Here is a 22973-nt window from a genome sequence, read left to right as displayed (position 1 = left end):
CATCACTGGAGGTGTTTAGGAAGAGACTGGATGGGGTGCTTGGTGCCATGGTTTAGTTGATTAGATGCTGTTGGATGATAGGTTGGACTCCATGATCTCAAAGGTCTTTTCCAACCTGGTTAATTCTATTCTAGTCTGTTCTAGTCTATTCTGTTCTCTTTATTGCCATCTTCTGGGAGTTTAGCTTTGTAGGTTATATGAGTGAAGATGACAGAAACTGCAGGCTATTGCCTTTGCCCTCAGTTTTTAACATTACTAAAAGCCATCAAGGAGGAGGAGACCAATCTGTGATTGGGTTTTTGAACAGGACTCTGACTTTCTTCCTAGGCACTTCTAAAAGTTACTCTGTACTGAGAAAGAATAGGAGAATTTCCTTCTCTTTAAGGAAATCTTTGAAGCAAACTGTTTTCATGTTTCACCTCAGGTTCTTTCTGAACTTGGCAGAAGAGGCTGCTCAGAAATGCCTTGGAGGGAATTTGAACTGTAGTAGTGCATCTGTTTTTTGTGGTGTTAGATTGGAAGGCTTTGAGATGAGTTAAGCATCGGGAGGACAAGTCACAGAATCACAGAGTGTTAGGGGTTGGAAAGGACCTTGAATGATCTGGAGGTTTACTGGAGGTTTTTAGGAGAAGACTTGATGGGGTGCTTGGTGCCGTGGGTTAGTTGCTTGGGCGGTGTTGGATTGGTTGATGGGTTGGACGCGATGATCTTGAAGGTCTCTTCCAACCTGGTTTATTCTATGTATTCTATGTATTCTATGTATCATCCAGTCCTATCCCCTTCCAGAGCAGGATCATCTGGAGCAGGCCTTACAGTATCACAGTATAACTAAGGTTGGAAGAGACCCCAAGGATCATCGAGTCCAACCTGTCTGCACAGACCTCATGACAAGGAATGCATTCTGGCGGGTTTTGAATATATCCAGCGAGGGAGACTCCACAACCCCCCTGGGCAGCCTGTTTGAACTCAAAGGGCAGTTGTCTTTTCACAGAAAGTGTTGTGTTGCATCAAACACTATGGCATAATCCTGCTATGGTATAAGTAGCTGTTTCCATAGGGACTGAAAATCTCCTCGTTTATGTGTGGGCAATGCCTTCTTTCTTTATCAAGTATTTGTGAAAATAAAGAAATAATTCCAATGCAAATGCCATTATTTCACTATGTATTCCTAAATGATCTCTTTCCTTAAATCATGAAACTACTTTCTCTGTTCCTGATGTCCATTTATGTTTCAGCAGAGTCTTGAAGTAAATTTTCAAGGAAATCTTTAAAAATATTTGTTTTATCTCCTACAAACATTTGGCAGCATTTTTTACCTTTATTTTGTTCACCTGTTTGCCTATATTAAATCATTAATATATACAAGAAAGCAGTTAGGGGCAAGAGGGGTATGCCAGGAACAGACTGTAGGCTGGCTGCGGTGTAGCTCTTGGTACTTTCCTGATGCTGGTATTCAGAGGTTGACTGGCTGCTGCCAAGCCTGCACCTGCAGTGCTGGTTGATTGAAACTCTGCATGTGTTCCTCTTAATAAGAACAAATAAATAATATCTTGTGTTACTTACTGAACACTAGGGTTACTTTAAAACCCCAAGCAGCAACCCCTCTACTGTGCTAATATTCTGTCATTTCTGCCTGACGCACGGGCGACGCTCAGGCTTCACTCCTGAGCAGAAACGCCATCTCTGCGCTCTACCTTTGGCTTTAACTTGCGGTTTGGAGCCCTTACTCAAAATGCATATCTGGTCTTTTGGTTATGAATCGTCCCATAAGCAGAGTGATTGATTGAAGTAATTTGCACAGAAGCATTTGTGGTGTTTCTGAGCAAGAGAAAATACACAGAAGCACATGGTACTTAATTACGTTGCTTAACAATAAATGTCAAGTGAAACCTTTTTAAAAAGAGATGAATGCTATACTTAAGGAAAGTGCAATTACATTTCTATGGTCTGAAATGTTTTACACACCATGTATATTAGAGGGGCAGGGATTAACACTTCTGTGCATGCAAAGGTGCTGACAGATTTCAGATGCTACAAGGCAAGCTTTTGTAACCACTGTCCCCTTATTGCTTGCTGCGGGAACTCGTTTACTGTAATGTGCTGTTAATCTGAGCTCATTTACTTGTGTGCAACCACATTTGCATATAGACATTTTTCAGAACTGATTGAGAACATGAGGACTAGAGGTCTTGATTTGGTAAATTGTTGCATATAAACAATTTGCATTCAAATGAGTGTTTATATCACAGCCTGATTATGTGCCCCATTTTAATATTGTTGAATGACTGGCAATAGTAGATTTCAGAAAGTCACTCCTCTGATTATATGTTCCAATGCTAAATTCAATTTAAAATGTCTTTCCCCTTTTTTTGCCTCCTTTGTTGAAACTTAGTATCAGACCTGGAATTTCTTCTTCTGCTAAATAATGTGTACACTTCTAGAACAAATGATTATACCTTCCAAATTACATTCAAGAATTTGTTTAATGAAGACTGTCATACTGCTTCTCTATTCCTGTGGGAGGGTAATAGAGGAACAACTAAACTCCGCAATGTTCATCGTCTGCTTGCAGAATAGAAAGAAGTCTACAGGGAGAATTGGGGTGAGATGCAGAGTTCCCCAACCTGAGTCTGAGCAAATCCATATGTCTAAAGGACACTGCTCACTGCTGGACAAAAAGACTAGCTCAGATCTTCTCAGCAATTATGGCCCTGTCACAGAATCACAGAATGTTAGGGGCTGGAAGGGACCTCCACAGATCAAGTCCAAACCCCCTGCCCAAGCAGGATCGTCTAGAGCAGGCCTTACAGGAACACATCCAGGTGGGTTTTCAAAGTCTCCAGAGAGGGAGATTCCACAACCTCTCGGGACAGTCAGTTCCAGTGCTCCATCACCTTAAAGAAGTGTCTCCTTGTGTTGAGGTGGAATCTCCTGTGTTCCAGCTTGTACCCATTGTTCCTTGTGCTATCAATGGGCACCACGGAGAAGAGACTGGCACCTTCCTCTTGACACCCACCCATCAGATATTTATAGATGTTGATCAGATCCCCTCTCAGCCTTCTCTTCTCCAGACTAAACAACTTCAGTTCTCTCAGTCTTTCTTCACTGGAGGGATGAAACAGGCTGCCCAGCGAGGTTGTGGAGTCTCCCTCTCTGAAGATATTCAAAACTTGCCTGGAAGCATTCCTGTGTAATCTGGTGTAGGTGATCCTGCTCTGGTGGGGGGCTTGGACTGGATGATTTTTCAAGGTCCCTTCAAGTCCCTGAAATTCTGTTCTTTTGTGGTGTTCCATTCCCACCATCATCCTCATATCTCTCTGTTGGATTCTCTCCAGCAGATCCCTGTCTCTCTTGACCTGTCTTCCTCCCACTCTGCATAGCAGCAACATATCTTCTCTGTCCCTGATGGGATGCGTCCAGTTCTGGAGCCCCTGTTACAAGAGGGATATGGAGGTGCTGGAACGTGTCCAGAGAAGGGCCACGAGGATGATCAGAGGGCTGGAGCACCTCTCCTATGAGGACAGACTGAAGGAGTTGGGGCTGTTCAGTCTGAAGAAAAGAAGGCTCCAAGGTGACCTAATTGTGGCCTTCCACTATCTGAAGGGGGCCTACAAGAAGGCTGGGGAGGGACTTCTCAGGATCTCAGGTAGTGATAGGACTAGGGGGAATGGAATGAAGCTGGAGGTGGGGAGATTCAGGCTGGGTGTGAGGAGGAAGTTCTTCACCATGGGAGTGGTGACGCCCTGGAATGGGTTGTCCAGGAAGGTGGTTGAGGCCCCATCCCTGGAGGTGTTTAAGCCCAGGCTGGATGAGGCTCTGGCCAGCCTGATCTAGTGTGGGGTGTCCCTGCCCATGGCAGGGGGGTTGGATCCCCCTTCCAATCCTGACTGATACTATGATACTATGATGTAGCTTCTCCATATTTCTGTGGTCAGATTTATAAGTATTGTAATGGAGTGCAATTAATTTGATAAAAACCAGCTCATTTCTTTATTTTTCAGTCCATGAATTTGAAGAAAATATGTGAAATGAGATGGCTTCAGTGCCATAAATTAAGTAAAACATTATAATTTAATTGCACTATGTGTTAGCAGAGTATATTTTCCTGTTGCCTAGCAATGATATTTACCATGAGATACACCATGTGCTTAAGATGCCATTATTAACTTCTATTTTAAGAGGTTTGTAATGTTAATAAAAATTATTACTCATAGGACAATCCAAAAAAGTGCATGTGGGGAATACTTTTTGTTGTTATGGGCTCACTGTTTTGAGGCAGAAAGCTCTGGTGCTCTCCAATTTCTGTACCCAATCTCCTGTTCTACTGTATGTGCTGAATTCTGAAATTAGCTCCTTGAGAAGCAATTGTTTTGTGCATTTTTGAAGCAATAAACTGGTCATAAAAGTATTCTTTTACACTGAAGGTTTTACGTGGAGGTATTTTCACCAAGGCAGCTACCTCTGCTTGGAATGGCAGCAACTGTGGTTTCCCCACAAAACTGCATGCTGGAGAGGGGCTTTTTGATAAGGGTGTCTAGTGATAGGAAAAGTAGGTTTAGGCTGTGTCTTAGGAAGAAGTTCTTCACTACAAGGGTGGTGAGACTCTGGAATGGTTTGCCCAGGGAGGTTGTGGATGTTTCCTCTCTGCAGGTGTTCAAGGCCAAGTTGGATGAGGCCTTAGCAGCTGAGTGTAGCTGACAGGCATCCCTGCCCACAGTAGGGAGGTTGAAGTTGATGATTTCTAAGGTCTCTTTCAACCTAAGCCATTCTATGATTCTGTGAAAAGGATTTGCACACTGGTGTTTGAGGTCTCCTCTGTTAAGTGTTTTGCATAGTAGTGGAATAGGTCTGGGTAAATCTAGTTCTTTGGGGAACTGTAATAACTTGCTAGATGGGAAGATCACATCGAGCTTGATGAAGGAGATTAGTTCTTGAAGAGGCTGGAGGAGCAGAACCTCTGCTTAAGAGTGAAAAGAAAGGCCTAGAAAGTTGCCTTGGAATGAGCTATCTTAAAGATATGGCCAGCAAGTATATACAAAACCAGGTAGCTTTCAGCTGTGCAACAAAAATGAGTTGATTGTTTGGGGTTTGGTTTGGATTTTTTCCATTCAAACTTCCTCTGTTAAGAGACTTGGATTGTCTTGTATTAGGCCACAAGGCAGTACTGTACATAAATGGACTTGAATTTGAGCTCATGGACAAAAGGGCTGAAAACTACTCAATGTCCAAGTTTTTTCCAAGAACCAAGAGGATTTGGTAGAGAAAGAGCGTGAAAACTGTCACTGCTGCTAGTACTGCTGTGCCACTCATAAATGTTTCTGAACTGCATCTTGCTGCAAAACCTGTTGGGGGAAAAAAAAAAGAGTTCATTCATAGCTTCTGTAGAAGTACTTAAGGAAGGAGAATATGATTACTGGATATGTAAATCTGAACTTATGCCAGGATCAGCATTTATGAAGATAGAGGGGAAGAAAGGTATTTTTGAGGTAATCCTTTTTAAAGCATAAAAATTCCTATACCGCAGTGTTTCAAAAGATTTGGTTTGGCATATTGAGATGTAGCCATGTAGCTGCTTATAGAGGATCTATGTGTTTAGTTGCAAATTTTTATGGAACTTGACTTTACTCACATTGTAAACTACTTTTTAAGATTTGTATCATTTCAGCTTGTTGCCTTTATAATGGTTAAGGATTCAGGAACAGAAATGTAAGGTTCATGCCTTCAAGTGAGCAAACTAGTTATACATAGAATACATAGAATAAACCAGGTTGGAAGAGACCTTCAAGATCATCGCGTCCAACCCATCAACCAATCCAACACCGCCCAAGCAACTAACCCACAGCACCAAGTACCCCGTCAAGTCTTCTCCTAAAAACCTCCAGTGATGGCGACTCCACCACCTCCCCAGGCAGCCTGTTCCAATGTGCAATCACTCTTTCTGTATAGAACTTTTTTCTAACATCCAGCCTGAATCTCCCCTGGCGCAGCCTGAGACTGTGTCCTCTTGTTCTGATACTGCTTGCCTGGGAGAAGAGACCAACATCCGTCTGTCTACAACCTCCCTTCAGGAAGTTGTAGAGAGTAATAAGGTCACCCCTGAGTCTCCTCTTCTCCAGGCTAAGCAACCCCAGCTCCCTCAGCCTCTCCTCGTAGGGCTTATGTTCCAAACCCCTCACCAACTTTGTTGCTCTTCTCTGGACTCGTTCCAGCAAGTCAACTTCCTTCCTAAACTGAGGGGCCCAGAACTGGACACAGTACTCGAGGTGCGGCCTAACCAGTGCAGTGTCCAGGGGCAGAATGACCTCCCTGCTCCTGCTGGCCACACTGTTCCTGATGCAGGCCAGGATGCCATTGGCCCTCTTAGCTGCCTGGGCATACTGCAGGCTCATGTTCAGTCTACCATCGACCAGCACCCCCAGGTCCCTCTCAGCCTGACTGCTCTCCAGCCACTCTGACCCCAGCCTGTAGCTCTGCATGGGATTGCTGTGGCCAATGTGCAGAACCCGGCACTTGGATGTGTTAAATCTCATGTCTGGAAAGGAGACATTCCTCAATACTGGCTTTTATCTTGTTCTATAACTGAGCAGGATTATTTAAGAAAAACAAAGTAAAAACCTGATTTTTATTTTTTTTTTCCAGATAAATTGGCTTCTCTACCCTGTGCTTCTATTTCAATTCGTACAACTCTGTACATATATGTAATTTTTCTTTGTATAGCCTCAGTGTGATTACAAATGCTAACCACTTTCAGAAATCTGCTAGGTATATGTGACTTTTGTTGACAAAATACAGACAGTATAAAGTAATAGAGATATTAGAGATAACAGAGATTAATGTTAAAGGTGAAGAAGTTCAGTGTCTGCTGTGGTTAACATAAGTAGCATTTCCTGTTTAGCTAGACTGTCTTAGACATTTTTTTAGTGCTCCTGCAGCCTTTGTATAGAAAATGAAGAAAGGGAGGTGTGCCTGAGAGTCCCTAATTTAGAAGTCTGAAGGTAACATTTGCAACTAACCTTCACCATCCTCCTTCTCCCACAAGGGCTCTGAAATCCTCCATCTTCATCAGTTTGCTCTGAAAAATTCCATTTCTCACTGAGTGCTACACTGGATCAGTGATCTGGATTTCACATCACACGTCTTTCCCTGGAAAATGATCATCCATACAGCAGCTGAATGAAAATGAATGATTGTTCCCTTGACAGGATCTACACTCCAGGACAATAACTGGGGAACTAGCGAAATGTCAGTTGCTTTTACTGGTGAAACGATGCTGGGGGAATGTGCAAAATGAAAGAGAAAATAGCATCCTGCCCTTGTTTGGCATTTTCTGGTATTAAAGCAGTTCTTACTGTTACATCTTACATATGTTGTAAAAATCAGAAACATACCATATGACTGCATTATGTCTGTGTGGACAGAAAAGTAAGGAGAAGACATTTGTGAGTCTTTATTTTTAATATGGTTATGATTTCTAAAAGCTTCTCTACCGCAGACACAAAAATTACCACTTCTGCCGGCTAGCAAAAGTGCACGGGTACTAATCTGCACCGTGTCAGACCCGAATCAGTGATCTCCTGAAAGTTAAACTGTTGGGAAATGTTTGGGTGAAGTATAGCATGTCTTTGCATTATATAGGACTATTTCTGTTCTCATGGAGAGAACATTTATTTCAGTACACAGTGATCTAGGGAGAGTTATTTGGCTCTCCTGAAAATCTGCCCGAAACAATGTAAATAATCACAGCATCCTCATATTGGAGGCTAACATCTTGCATGGTCATTTTCATTTGTTGCCTAGCAACCAGTAAGCTTTTTTTAATTGTATGATGTCTTATGTACATTGTAAGTCTGTGTGATTATACCTGGTGATTTTCATTTAACAAATCTGTTGGGATTTTATCCTCCCCACAGCTCTTTTCCCTAGAAAAATTTCAGTATCGATAGCTCTAACTGCAATAACAAACAAAAACATTGCTGAAGATCTATGTGTGGCTTCAAAGGGGTTGTAAGAAGCAGCCAAATTTTGTTTTTAATTACTGTAAACAAATCCTAAACTACATTTGTTGCGCAAAACCCGGAAGTTTATCTGACGTTTGCTTCTACTCTGTGATTGAGCAGCTGCAAAGTAAAAGTCTCAAGGAAAGAATTCAATAAGAATTATGCTTATAAAGTTAATAGAAAGGTTGCACTCAAAGTTTTGAGTGATCTAAAAAGATTGCATCTCTTAGAAAAACAATGGCCTGGTCCTATATTGACCGAGTGATAGCAGTGTGCCCAGGTGGCCAAGAAGGCCAAGGGCATCCTGGCCTGCATTAGGAATAGGGTGGCCAGCAGGAGCAGGGAGGTCATTGTACCCCTGTACTATGCATTGGTTAGGCCGCACCTTGAGTACTGTGTCCAGTTCTGGGCTCCTCAGTTTAAGAAGGACATCGAGACACTTGAACGTGTCCGGAGAAGGGCAACAAGGCTGGTGAGAGGCCTTGAGCACAAGCCCTATGAGGAGAGGCTGAGGGAGCTGGGATTGTTTAGCCTGGAGAAGAGAAGGCTCAGGGGTGACCTCATTGCCCTCTACAACTACCTGAAAGGTGGTTGTAGCCAGGTGGGGGTTGGTCTCTTCTCCCAGGCAACCAGCACCAGAACAAGGGGACACAGTCTCAAGCTGTGCCAGGGGAGATTTAGACTCGAAGTGAGGAGAAAGTTCTTCACTGAGCGAGTCATTCTTCATTGGAATGGGCTGCCCAGGGAGGTGGTGGAGTCATCGTCCCTGGAGGTGTTCAAGAGGAGATTGGACGTGGCACTTGGTGCCACGGTCTAGTCGGGAGGTCTGTTGGGGCAGGTTGGACTTGATGTTCCTTGGGGTCTCTTCCAACTTTAGTTATACTGTGATACTGTGATACTATCAGGACATCTCAGTATTATTCTTTTGAGGTGTCTTTGGTTTACTTGTTTTACATTGTAGGAAAGGAGGACTGCAATCAAACACAAGCTACCTTCAATGAAATCACTTCAAATCTCCAACATACATTTTTATTGTCCTCTTCTAGGTTGACTGGGGTCATCTGGACTATTTAGTAATTGACATGCCACCTGGGACTGGAGATGTACAACTGTCAGTCTCACAGAATATTCCAATTGCAGGTATGTGTGTGTTGCTTGGCTGTTTCAGGGATCTGAAGTTAGTTAAGTTTGGCAGCTTTGAGTAAATTGTATTTAAAAATGCTTGTCAAAAATTCTTTTAGTTGTCTTTCTAACATAGGAAGAAACTGTTCTGTCAGTTGTGTGGTGATGAAAAGCACTATGAATGAATTTTAACATGTTTAGCATCATAATTGTATTACTTTTAAGGTAAGTTTCAAATAGATTTATAAATACAGCTGTAGTCTTGAAGGAAAGGCACTCATGCCAAAAACTGGTGAAGTTATTGGTAGAAAATATTTTCATTGTACCTATTGCTGTATTGAATCTTTTTAGTGAAGCTAATACAATAAAATAGTTTGCCTTCATGATTGCTTTATTTAATTAGGAGCTGACATGAGATCTGATAAATTGTCATGGTTTATTAACTGTCTGACGTACTTCAGCAGAAGCAATTGTTAGTAGCCAACATCATCAGTGTGAGGAACAAAATGCTAAAAGAGACAAAACAATCCTTACAGTTCCAGGAATAATGTAATAACTGCTGTTGCTCTTCACCAAGAGGGTATTGCAGCACTGGAACATCCTACCCAAGAGTCCGTGGAATCCCCATCCATGGCACTTGTCTGGATTGTACTGGATAAAGCCCTAGCTGGCCTTACCTAGTGTTGCCAGTCCAGAGACCTTTTCCAACCAGAAATTCTGTGATTCAGAGTTATTAAGGAATCAGTGGGACTTCTTACTCCACTTTTTTTGTGTGATACCGGGTACATACATTGATACAGCCTCAAAATGGTAGCTTGTTCTACTGCTCTCCTTCTTTTCGGAGTGCAGACTGACTCATGCGCACAGGCAGGCCTTGGTTCCCTCTGACATTCCTTCCTCTCTGCACTTTGGTGGCAATAATGCACTGAAGTGAAGCCACTAAATACTGTGCTTGTAGAATCATTTCTCTTGAATGTAGAACTCTACCAGGCTGCCTGATCACTTTAATGTGTACTACTGGATTCTGGGGTGTAGATCCTGATTTCAAAGCAAAACCATCACCATCACTATTACAGCACAGTGATGGCTACAGAAATGAAAGGAGCCCTTTAACAATCAGGCAGTGCCTTGTGTCTTTTCCTTAGCACAGTCATTTCTTGGCTGCAGTCATACATGGTAGGCACAGTAACTCATTTATCTGCAAGCCCAAATATTCTGCAAATAGTTAAGTTTAGTGTTTAGGCTGTGCAGTGGTATCTTCCATGATGTCAAGTTAAGAACATAAATCTTTTGATACATAAAACTCAAATCTTAAGGCATGTGCTAAGTCACTGTTGCACCCAAATTATTAATGACCATAGAAGCTTCCTGCTGCTGTCTGTGGTGAGTGGTGGAAAGGAGCAAATCAACAGAGTTTTGATGGAAGTTTTAATGATTTTTCACATAAGGAGTAGAACAGGAGGGTTCTTGTGGCTTAGCTTATCTGAGAGCTGGAGTAAATAGTGATTTTTGTCCGTTTTCTTAAACACAGTGCTTGGAACAAAGCAGGAGGGCCAAAGCAGCAGGGTGTTCTATTCCCAGGGTTTTAAGCAATGAGGTGAAAAAATGACAGTGGTATGGAAGTTTCTGATAAGGTAGAATTTCACATTAAGCCTTGTTTGTAAGGGCAGTGCACCCATGAAGTTAAAGAGGTGTGGCTTTATCTTGGTGGACTTCCTTTTGTTTTGGTGGGTATTGGGAATTGCATTGGTAATTGGGAATTGTTAATTGGTAATACACTTCAGTGTATCTAAATGTTGTAATTTAACATAGGTCATTAGGCCTTTATATATTCAAGGAGTTATTTGTGCCCTTTTCCCACAGAATTCTATCTTCAGTAGTGTGAGTGGTTATAGTGTTGGTGCCCTGGGTCCTCTGGAACACAGAGGTGATAGAGAAAAATGGTGTAATCATTTATTTCTTCAAAGTTTTGCTGAGGTTTGGCTGTGGAAGGTCACAATATCTTTCCAACTCATACAACACATTAGGGAATAGAAACTTTAATTTAGATAGGTTTATACATCATGTAATATAATTTTATATGTAATATAATATAATTTTATATATAATGTAATTTATATATAATGTAATAGATTCATAGGTTCACAGAATGGCTTAGGTTGGAAGGGACCTGAGAGACCATCTACTCCAACCTCCTCCCCGTGGGCAGGGATTCCTCTCAACTAGACTCTGCTGCTCAATGCCTCATCCAGCCTGGCCTTGATCATCCCCAGGGAGGAGGCATCCACGACCTTCCTGGGCAACCCATTCCAGAGTCTCACTTTTGTCTCTAAGAACAGCTATGTCCTCATTCTAGTGTAGGTGTAACAAAGTGGAGAATTAGAATAAATTATTTGTATTCCAATGTTTTCATTAGTTTTCCACATGAATATCAGAAAACTCTGGTTCTTACACATGCTGAATCAAGTTTTGAGGCAAGTCAAAGCAGACGACTTGATTCAGAAAAAAGAAAACAAATTTAAACCACCAGCAAGCAATACTGGTTTGCTTAATAGGCTATAAAAGGGGTAAATTCTTGCCCATGGCTCTTTAAACTCTTCCCTCTGGCTTTCTGACATGTTATTTAGATTTTACTGTTTGTATAAGAATGGGCTTTTACGGCTTCCTAACCAAAGACAGCATTTTGATTCCAGTTCTGTAATGGCTTCACGTTGTTACCACAGTTGCTCAGTTCAGTTTATAACTTCATCAATCCTGACTTCATAAAATTAAGAGCAGTAGCATCACTTTGTATTTGTCTTTCCCATTAGCTGGTTTTGTTGACCATATGGAGGTTGACTCGTTCGCTTTTTCAAAGTAAGTGCATTGTGCTTTTGGTGAAAACAAGCACAGCAGACCAGGAGTGATAAGGTTTGTATTTCCCTGAGAACTTAGAATTTTGGCTGTTGTGTAGTGTGGGTGGTTTTCATCCTCAATGGAAGGGCTGCTTTTTTGTGTATTACAGCTTGAACAGGGCTTTCTTCTTTTACTCTTGTCATATGGCCTCTGTGACACTCCATAGCCTTGTTTAGCATACTTCTGGTTCTTTCAGCCTTGCTCCTTTAAAGGCTACAGAAGATAGCATTACAAATCTCTGTGATGATGTCTTTGGAGCAGTCTGCAGAATTCTGTCAGTTTTGTGGGCTCCATCTTCATTAGCAATTCTTGTTTCTAAGCTGCGTTGTCTTTTATTTCTTACACAGACAGAAAGCATTTGGTGGTGTGCCATTCTGTTCTCTCTCCAGTTTTACTGTTCTTTGTTTATCCTTTGAGGATGTTTTTGGGCAGCCATGGTATTAGTGGCATAATTTCTCTCTTTTCCCTCAGAGACAGCATATATATCTTAGTTTAGTACATTTAGAAGTGCATTGTCTAGTTTGCATGAAAGTTGTGCTTTGATTTGCATGCATGCACATGTGAGATACAGTATTTGCATTATAGTTTCTTCATTATTTATCTGTAGCTTCCTAGGGATAGACAGTGTAGAAAATTGTTGTTCTGCCTATAAATAAATTTACCAAAGCTGTGCACATTTTTGTCAGCCACTTACAGATGTTTCTGTGAGTGTGAGAAAGAGCACTGGTAAAGGTGTTTTCTTTGGGGTGGATTTGCCCACGTGGACCATGGAAACCTGCAGCATTGCACCATCTGACAGTCGGAGAGTGACTGAAGGAATGTGTGAAATGTCATTGGGTTTTCATTTTGGAAGGCTTTTTATTGTCCTGTATCGCAGGTAGAGGATCACAGGTAGCACAGGGACAGCATCACAGTTAAATTTCTGGAGTCAAAAAGAGATCAGAGTCACAGATAAAAGCAATACAACAAAATATCTTAGAATTCTGGTTGTTAAAGAGAATAGCAGCCTTGAACAACTTCAGCTTGAGTGACAGTTTAAAAGAAGATGAAAATCAAAACTACTTTGACTTCCATTTTTATTCAATTGTTTGTAGTCACCCTACCAGGAGATGCATCTTACTTATCATATTATTCTTTAATCATCCATGACTTTTCTCATGCTGCAGTCATTTTTAACAAATGAGTAGATCACAGAATCACAGGATGTTAGGGGTTGGAAGGGACCTCCAGAGATACCCAATCTGCCTGCCAAAGCAGGACCACCTAGGGCAGGCCACAGATGAGAAATTAATATGATGGCTTGAAAATGTATTTCTGCTCAAGCACCACTTCTTTCCTCAGATGCATGTCTGCTTTCCAAATAAGAAATCCAGGGTCAGACTGGAGAAAAAGGCTTTCTTTATGGTCTGTCAGTTTGTATTTAGTTCTTCTTTACTTTGTTTTTCTTTTTCATCTTTTGCATGAAATGTCCAGAAGGGAGTTCTTTATCATGTGTTGAACATGCATGCTCGGGAAAGTTGGAAGCATCCTTATGCGTTTTCCAGCTTTTGCAACATGGGAGATTTCAGATGACACTGTGGTGTTTGATACCAAGATACAGTGCAAACTAATAATATTTTAAAGAATAGGCCTTGTGATGCCTTTGCATTACCTTGTTGCTAAACTGAGAAACCTGTGTATTTCTTTGATTACTTAGATAAAGGAGCTATACATCAAATTGATAAATAATGTTGGATATGCAGGATTAGCTTCCCTAAAGGCTAGGAAGTTCATTGTTTTCTGCTGTTACATTTTAGAGGCTGCACAGGCAGGAGCATGGGCATCTCTTTTCAAGAGGCAGTCCCAGAGCCTGGTGCCAGTGTTTCTTCCCACATCATGGGGGCTCACCATTAAATAAATTAGGCAGTCTACTGCCCTTTCTTTATTAACGTTAAATTCTGCCTTAGTGAAGTGTGGCAGCTTGACAGCTCTAGAGACTGACACTGTCTGAACTGACAGAACCAACTCCAGGTTAAAACTAGGATTGTTTCATTTGCTAAACTTGGTCATGTCACTTTTCTTTGGGTATCAAGATTGTGTGGCAGTGAAAGCCGTTAGAAATACAAATCCAGTGGGAAGTGGACTGAGACAACCAAGTAATTTCACATCTTACTGAACAGTCTTTTAATAGTAATGAGCATTGGACTGAACTGCATTGGCAGAAGACCTACGAGGTAAAAGGCTTTGGGTTTTATTTTCAGTGCTCTTAATTTTCCCACCTTCTGATAGGATATAGTTTTTTTTCCCCACACAAAGCATGTATTATTAAAATCTTATAATAAGCTCTAAGAAAGCTATTAATAAGAACCAGAAAGGACAATTAGTCAAGGTGAGCGAAGTGAAAGCAACGCGAATGCAATTTAATGTTTTTCTCAAGATCTATAAAAGTAAAAACTTTACCATTGCTAGTCATACAGGGAATTGTTTTTGTCACCTATTAGATTTAAAATCACTACAGTACAGAGTACCTACCATCTTTTAATTGCCTTATGTTGTGAATGGTGTGATTTTTCCTAATGATTGCATCTTTCAGCAATATGTAGATCTTTATTAATTTCCTGAATGCTTTTTGCAGTTAAGGCTGAAATATTTACCAAAGGAGGTTTTGTTCCTTCAAATAAGAACTTTCAAGGAATTGAAGTTCTTTTGACAGCAGTGTTTTGATAGAGAAGTTTAAATAAAAGCAAAAAAGCATATTTCTGTCTTTAGTCATTAAGCTTTTCAGGTCTTACTTCTATTCAGATATAAACACTGAAAAGGAAAGAATAGGGAGATCCCACCAACATGAAGACAGTTGGCAGTTTTAAATTGTGAATGAATGTGACATACCAAACTGGTGAATCAATCCATTTACTCATGTTTATGTCAGTGTCACACAGAAGAGGCTGTAGCCTTTTACTCTGCTGTATTGTAGCAGTGTGTGGGACTTAAGAGAATAATCATAGAATGGCTTTAGGTTGGAAGGGACCTTAGAGATCATCTACTCCAACCTCCCTGCTATGGGCAGTGATGCCTCTCAGCTTCACTTTGCTGCTCAAGGTCTTATCTAGCATGGCCTTGAACACCCCCAAGGAGGAGGCTTCCACAGCCTCCCTGGGCAATCTATTCCAGAGTCTGACCACCCTCATACCAAAGAACGTCTTCCTAAGATCCAGTCTAAACCTACTCTCCCTCAGCTTCAAACCGTTCCCCCTTGTCCTATTGCTAGGCACCTTTATGAAAGTCCCTCTCCAGCCTTCCTGTAGGATCCCTTCAGGTATTGGAAGGCAGCTCTAACGTCCCCCCCCCAAGTCTTCTTTTCTCTAGGCTGAACAACCCTAGCTCCCTCAGCCTGTCCTTATAGCAGAGGTGTTCCAGCCCAGGTGATGAGTAGACTGTCTGTTCAAAAATGAGGATTAAAACCAGCAAAAAGAGAATTTCAAATAATATTTTTAACAAGGAAACACTGTTGATATTTTATAAAACCATCCTTGGTGTGAAAAAGAATTGTGACTTGTGAGATAAAGGTGTCCTTTTAAATTAAGTGAAAATGTAAGCTGAGTAGGTTTGGTGCTTTTCTCTTGTGTTTTCTGAGGAGAAATGATGAAAATAAAAGCCCCTGCCAGTGCTGCAGTACAGGTTGTGTGTAGCATACAGTTTAAGATTAGAGGTATATCTGTATTCTGTCATTGCTCTTTGTGCAGCTGTCTGTTTGCCCCGTGTCGAACGTCTCTGATGCAAATTGCTAGGTATCTGATCTTCTTCTTTTTCAGTTTAACAGTAATGCACAGTGGTTTTTTCTCCATTTCTGAGCTTGCTTGCTTCTTTTGTGGGGGAGGTACATCGTTTGTTTCTACAGTAAAATTTTGCAGATATTTAGATGAAAGCCATCTGGGTAATAGTACTTTTTACTTGATCTATTGTTGAATTGCAAATGTTTTTAATATCAGATGTTGATGTAGATGATTTACTCCTTGTTTCATGTGCATTTTGATATTTTAGATAACTGCAGGAAAGAAGAGGCACATGGATTTAAGGTGGCTGGTAAACCAAAATAAATGAAGCCATATCAGGGGAGATTCAAAAACCAGTTCTTTGTAGGCATCCAAATACAATTTGTATACCGAAATAACTTGCTTCTGTTGTCAGAAAAAGTGTAGTTGACAAATGCAAATTATCATCGTGGTTATCGTAGCTTTGGACACTCTTGGTGCTTTATTATGAAGTGTCAGACTCAGTAGACTGCAAACTTAATTTAAAAACCAAACTAAGTGAGTTTAGACTCTTGGCTCATGGAGATTGAGTTAACACACATTGCCTGTCCAAGCTGAAGTCAGAGTATATTCAGTGCAAGTTCTGTTAAATTTCATCATTCCTGAAACGGAATTTCCAGGGATTGGGGAAAGAAAGCTGTGAAGTATAGAGGCTTTGGAACCGGAGGTTCTCTGAGATCTGGCCACAGTGGTTAAGTGTATATTAAGTACTAGATTAGCTGTAATTGCCTCCGTTCTTTTAGACCAATTATTCTGAATAGGATGAATAAACAACTGCAGAAGGTGAGAGAAATCCATGTGATTAGTGGTGCTATGTTCATACTCTGGCTATTTCTTCTGAAAAAACAGATGTTGAAACCTTCTCCTTAACACTCCCATCTCAGGACAGGGTGGTAAGTGAAAAAAACCCCAAACTGAATGGTTTTTGGAGGTGATTGAAGTAGCCACTGTGATTGTTTTTATTCTGTAGTAGTTCTCCTCTTTGGATTAGGACTTCACTTAAGAAAAGTCATATTCATTTGTCAAAAGAGGCTATTTGGACTTTGCTTTTGCCTTAGTACAATCGGGACATGATTGGAAAATGCTGAAAGCAGGAGGTAGAATGGAGTAGAGCAGTAAAATACTCTTAGCTTCACATGGCTAAGGAAAGGTAGAAGTGCCAGTGCCTGTGAGGGAGTAACTCTTTATTTTGTGCCTATACATACATAGAATATACATAGAATAAACCAGGTTGGAAGAGACCTTCAAGATCATCGTGTCCAACCCATCAACCAATCCAACCCACCTAAACAACTAACCCATGGCACCGAGCACCCCATCAAGTCTTCTCCTGAAAACCTCCAATGACGACGAGTCCACCACCTCCCCTGGCAGCCCATTCCAATGAGCAATCACTCTCTCTGTATACCTTCTAGATAATTCTTGTTCACAGGTTTTATTTCAGTGTTCTCCCTTTGCTAAATAAATACTGCATCATAATTTTGCTGTAGTGTAACTTGTGTGCAGTTTGCCAGGACCAAACTCCAACGCTGTAACAGAGAGAGTTGTCTTTCCACATCTTTCTCCATGTGATCTAGTGTGAAATGGATGTTATAATACATACTGATCAGTTAGATGAGGGCAGTTTAAATTCAGGATGACAACTTCATCCAGCTTGTGATATTCCACTGCTCAGCGGTTTCTCTTGCCTGGAGGAAGAATTTTGCTTTAAGATTTATGTCCTCATTTCATGTGGGTAAGGCAGTAGTGTCCCAGTTTTAATTACCCTCTAATTTGTGGGCAGAAGAGGATGTGTGGCTGTTGGAAACATACCCTGTCTGAGCAGCTGTTCAAAGACTCCTTCAAGATGAAGGTAGCAAGCAGGCTGGAGGTGTGACACAGCCAGCATCCTGCCTTTGGGACATTTCTAAGCTATATTGAGAGTCAAGCAAGGATCTCTTAAGGGAAAAATCACACCAGTCATTCTTTTGCTAATTATAATGTGATGTCACACAAGAGCTAAAGGAATGTCTTTACATGTTTTATCCAAGGAGATGGACAGTTTTTTGATGTTAATGTATCCATAGTAATTGTCAGCTGAAATTCCAACAAAGACAGAGCTCTTTGTTCTTGGCGAGATCTTGTTCTGCATCTTGAAGTGCAAACTGTATCTGTAATTGCAGACACATTTTATCGGTGAAATAACAAGAAATTTAAAGCAGGTGAGAGGGACTCTGCAGAGATCCCCAGGAGAGAAGATTTACATTCACCAGGCTATTTAATAACTTGAAAGTCTTGCCTAGAAGTTTGAAATTGATGCAGTGGAAAAAGTAGTAAGAGCTACTGAAAGTACATGAGTGGTGTGGTCAGGTCAGGCCACCCACAGCTATGTGGAAGCCTGAGTGTGGTTCCTTGCAGGAGCATTCAGTGCCTATCAGTGACAGATGCAATTATTACCAAAATGCAGGACATCTCTGTCTTTATCCTCCAGAACTCTGTTTGTTGGTCTGTCTGGTCACTTCACAGGTTTGGGAGTGGAATTATTTGCTAAGGTAATAAGAATCAGGATGATATATGTCTAACACTTGTGTCTGGTGGGGTCCGTAATTATCAGTTTGGATGAGATGCTTCTGAAGTCTATCTTTGAAGACACTGGAAGGAAAAAAGAATATGTTAGAGGGATCCTTTCCATCTCAAGGTAGACCTAAACTGCTGGTTGTCAGAAGGTTTTTAGACCTGTGTGCTTTTTGCTTGGCCACAAATGAATTATAGCTAAGTTTAGAGGGATTCCACCTTACGCCTTATAACTGAGAGCATCCGATAATGCTCTTAAATGATGCAGTGAGTACAGGTGACATTTGCTGTACACAGAAATCAGACTTTTTTCAGTGCTTGTAATTTCCTGATCACCAGTCCACCAGAAGGGTGAGTACCAATGTGCAGTGGAGGCATGCCTTTCTTTTACTGGAGATTGAGAACCTGAGGCTAAAATGAAAGAAATGTCAGTGTTAAAGGTCACTGTTAGCTTTGTCTCTGTATATTATGCACACTAAGGATTAAAAATATGGTTAGCATAGTTTTTACTAATGCAACATACATCAGTTTGTTGTCAACTGAAATGTAGTGAAAATAGAAAGAGAAATGGAATGCATGAGTAAGTAGATACAGCAGTTAAACCAAAATGTGCTCAACTTAGATATCCCTAGTATGCTCAAGGCAGTTCTGGTTATGTTTTTCTGCACACAATTGCAAATACAGAATTTGTAGTGTGTTTTAATGTGCAGGGTAATAGCATTATCATTTCTGCAGCCTCTCTGTTCAATTTGTCAGTGTTAGTTTACCTCATTCAGACAGAGGCTTTTGTAAAAGCTGCATGTATTGCTTCAAGAAACATACTGTCTGCATGACTGCAGTCATATTTCTTTATTGATCAAAATAACTCTCTGCTGTTTGATATTCCTGTTAACCACATACAGCCAAGAAAGTGTGAGCTTGCTCAGCATTTGAATCACTTTTGAAATTAAACATATGCAAACTTATTCAGGGAAAAGAGGAACATTCCAATTCCCATATTTGGTTGCCAGTGAAGGAATTAATGCTGCTAATAATTTGTATTCTTGAACTTCAGGTTGGGTTTGCTGGACTAGAATCTGTACCAAAGAAAGAGAAAACCCCTGTAAGTCAGTACAAGCCGACTGTGAACAAATTTTGTCCATAATCCATCTTGGACTGAAGAAAAAAACAGGCAAGGCACATCTATTACACCCTCAGCAGCAGCTGCTTGAGCATTTTGGCTTTCATTCTGTGGAAGATGCTATGCAAGCTGTCCACAAGTGTAATTTTAACTCATACTTTAGCAGCTAGAGTTTCTCTTGCAGGGAGTTGGTGTTTGTGGCAGCCTAACCTCTGCAATGTGCCATTGGGTCTGGTTGGCATTTTGGCTTTTTTCCTTTGGATGAGAATTTGTTATTCAAAAATAAACTAGGGTAAGCTGCTTCTGGTTCCAGTTGGTGTTTTCATTGTACATAGTCTCTGCCCTTCATGGCATGCAAAATGATTTGATTCTTCAAAAACTACTAATGGACCAGAAAATGTGGACTCCAGGGTTTTGACCATGTCTTAGCTTCTACGTGAAGATCCAGAGAATGATGAGCTAGCATCATCAGAGAACAGCATGACCAAAAGTGTGAAGCAATGTGAGTGTACACACATAGGAGACAAGAAAGCAATAATAAGCATTTTGCCCCAAGTAGTAAAAGATCTTTATTTTACAAATATGCAGAAAACTCAAGGACACTGAACCTGAATAACTTATTAGTGGACTCTGGTTTCAAGGAGGGAAACTTTGTGGAATTACTTTAGCATTTCCATGTCAGCTGTGTCGTGTAACCCTGCACTTAGTGAAAGAAGGAGCTAAGGTGACTTAGCCACTGAAAACAGGCTGGCTTGGGAAAAGCAGCAAATTCTTTGGATGTTAGACTTTTAGCAAACAATGAGGAAGTTGCGTTAGTTACACTACTTAACGCCATGCAGTTTTTGGACTCGTGTCTAATATTATACGAGGCAGAGATTGGCAGCTTTTCAGGGGAGAGGTGCCAGACTGTATTTTTTTTGTTTGCACAAATTAGAGGTTAGGAACACTGGTTGAAGATATTCAAATGCACTGTCAGGCGATGTTTGGTAACGGCTGGCTGTCGGCCTGGCAAGATGCCGTCTGGCAGACGGTGGACAGGACGGCATGGGGCTGATGTGAGGGGCTGGGTTCACTGTCCAGCACTGTCAGAGCCGGCAGTGCTTCTGGGATGCTGAGGCTCCCAGTGGCCTGACCTGCACCAGCAGCCTCAGTGTTGTGTGCTTCTGGAAATCTACCTACCTCTTCCTTTGCTTTGTATGCCAAGGGTTGGGTGCTGCAGGCCCGGTAGGAAATTGTTCTGAACGTAGAATCACAGAATGGAAGGGACCTTGAAAGGTCATCTAGTCCAGCCACTCTGCCAGAGCGGGATCACCAAGAGTTGATCACACAGGAGCGCATCCAAGCGGGTTTTGAATGTCTCCAGAGAAGGGGACTCCACAACCTCTCTGGGCAGCCTGTTTGCAGCAAGTAGTTTGCTCTAATTGCTATTAGTGTGAAGTTTGGCATACATTTCTTGTGTGAGGTTGGCTTTCTGTGGCTCTGCCGAGATGTTTTTCTAATGGATACTTTGGAGACTGCACGGTGACTGTGAAGCCAGAGCTAATCAGAGGACAGTAGAGGACAGTAATGTCTTTCACATTGCATTTTGCTGAGGGTGGGACAATCATGACCAGATGCTTGGTGCATGTTTCAAAGAAATAATATTTGAAGCCTCTGAGCATATGCAGAAGGATGCTGTTTGTGAAGATATGTGGAGTATTCTAATGTTTGTATTGGTTTTGCAGGCTGCTTTAATCAGGAAGTAATGTAGGATAGCATAGAATTGTCACCTCTAGGCTTACTTCAGGTTCCAGCCTTTGACAAAGACCTCTAGCTGCTTTATATGCATAATAACTCTTGGGAATACTAATCATCAGGTGAGCTGGAGCTGTGTCTGAGCACGCAGCAATATTAGATGTTTCTGAACCTAGTGCAAGTGTGCAAACCTGTGTTTAACATTTCAAGGCTGTGCCTGTGAATGCTTGCATCAGAAAGTGTAGCAGGTTCTGAAAGCAGCAGTCTGATTGCAGGCAGCTGCCTCTTGATTTTAGGACAGGGCTTACTGTTAAATCAAAAGCTTTCAATTGCAATTATGGGATGGGACAGTTACTGTGTAGGTGTTCCCAGAATACCACCTCTGTAACCTGTCAGAGTGTGGATTGTGTTATCTGTCCATGATCATATGACAGCTAGATCAGTTTGCTCATTTAGAACATACAAACCTTGGGACAACAATATCTAAATGATTTCTGTTACTCCATATCTTATGGTCATTACATAAGGCAAAAACCACTGGCACAATTTTCTTCCCTACATTAAAAACCCTGAACACATAACTGTGTGACTACTTCGAATTTATTAGCATGTATTAATAATCAAAATAGTTAACAGTATAGTTAATTGCACTCATTTTAATGGGATTTCATGTTTTCCTTTCCCAGGAGCTGTAATCATCTCTACTCCCCAAGATGTGGCTTTATTGGACGCACGCAAAGGAGCTGAAATGTTTAGCAAAGTCCATGTACCAGTAAGCATCCACATTGAAAATACCAACACATTGCTTTTCCAAAATGTAAAAAAAACACCCCCATAAATCCTGCCTCAAAAATAAAAAAGAGGATTAGAATCCATCTTCTGTCAGTATCAGGAGCTTGCTTTAATAGAAAGGAAAGAGTTTTTCAGGCCAAGGTAATAATAGTACTCCATTTCTTTTAAATCAGGTTCTCTAATCACCTGGAATGGGTCAGACTGCTGAACAGAGTATCTTAAGAAATAATGTGTGATTTCAAATGGTACTGTCTTACAAGGATCTGTGCTGGAATGTGTTCAGAGAAGGGCCATGAGGATGATCAGAGGGCTGGAGCTCCTCTGCTATGAGGACAGACTGAGGGACTTGGGGCTGTTCAGTCTGGAGAAGAGAAGGCTCTGAGGAGACCTTATTGTGGCCTTCCAGTATCTGAAGGGGGCCTACAAGAAAGCTGGGGAGAGACTTTCTAGAGTGTCAGGTAATGATAGGACTAGGGGGAATGGAACAAAACTAGAAATTGGTAGATTCAAATTGGATGTTAGGAAGAAATTTTTCATCATGAGGGTGCTCAGGGAGGTGGTAGAAGCCCCATGCCTGGAGGTTTTTAAGGCCAGGCTGGATGTGGCTCTGGGCAACCTGATCTATCATGAGGTGTCCCTGCCCATGGCAGGGGGGTTGGCCCTAGGTGATTGGTGAGGTCTCTTCCAATCCTAACAATTCTATGATTCTAATATATTTATTATGTGTCCTCTTCAGCTTTGTGTTGGAGATGAAAATCTCAAATGCCTTGAAATGTGGAAAAATCATGTAATTGGTACATTTTAAGAAGGAAATTTAATTTTTTTAGGGGAGATATGCACATAACTAATTGTCAGTTTGCCATTTGGTCCATAACTGTCATGACAAGTAGCAGGCACTTAGTTTTTCATGAGCTTTATGGCTCATATGGTAGCTGGCTTTTTTGGGAAGTGCAGCACTTGAAAATATTC

General features: G+C 41.2%; 1 protein-coding gene across 4 annotated transcripts in view; it reads left to right on the top strand.

The window, feature by feature from the left end:
- NUBPL (NUBP iron-sulfur cluster assembly factor, mitochondrial) overlaps nucleotides 1–22973 on the top strand; it is a 92206-nt gene that overhangs the window by 48186 nt on the left and 21047 nt on the right. For all 4 annotated transcript variants that reach the window (XM_054162090.1, XM_054162091.1, XM_054162092.1 and 1 more), the window contains 2 exons: nucleotides 9044–9137; nucleotides 21899–21984. In XM_054162090.1, coding sequence (XP_054018065.1) covers nucleotides 9044–9137; nucleotides 21899–21984 — 180 coding nt within the window. The remainder of the gene's footprint in view (nucleotides 1–9043; nucleotides 9138–21898; nucleotides 21985–22973) is intronic.

This window comes from Dryobates pubescens, chromosome 5 (assembly GCF_014839835.1).
Source record: "Dryobates pubescens isolate bDryPub1 chromosome 5, bDryPub1.pri, whole genome shotgun sequence".
Lineage (NCBI taxonomy): Eukaryota > Metazoa > Chordata > Aves > Piciformes > Picidae > Dryobates > Dryobates pubescens.
This window is presented reverse-complemented; position numbering and strand designations above follow the sequence as displayed.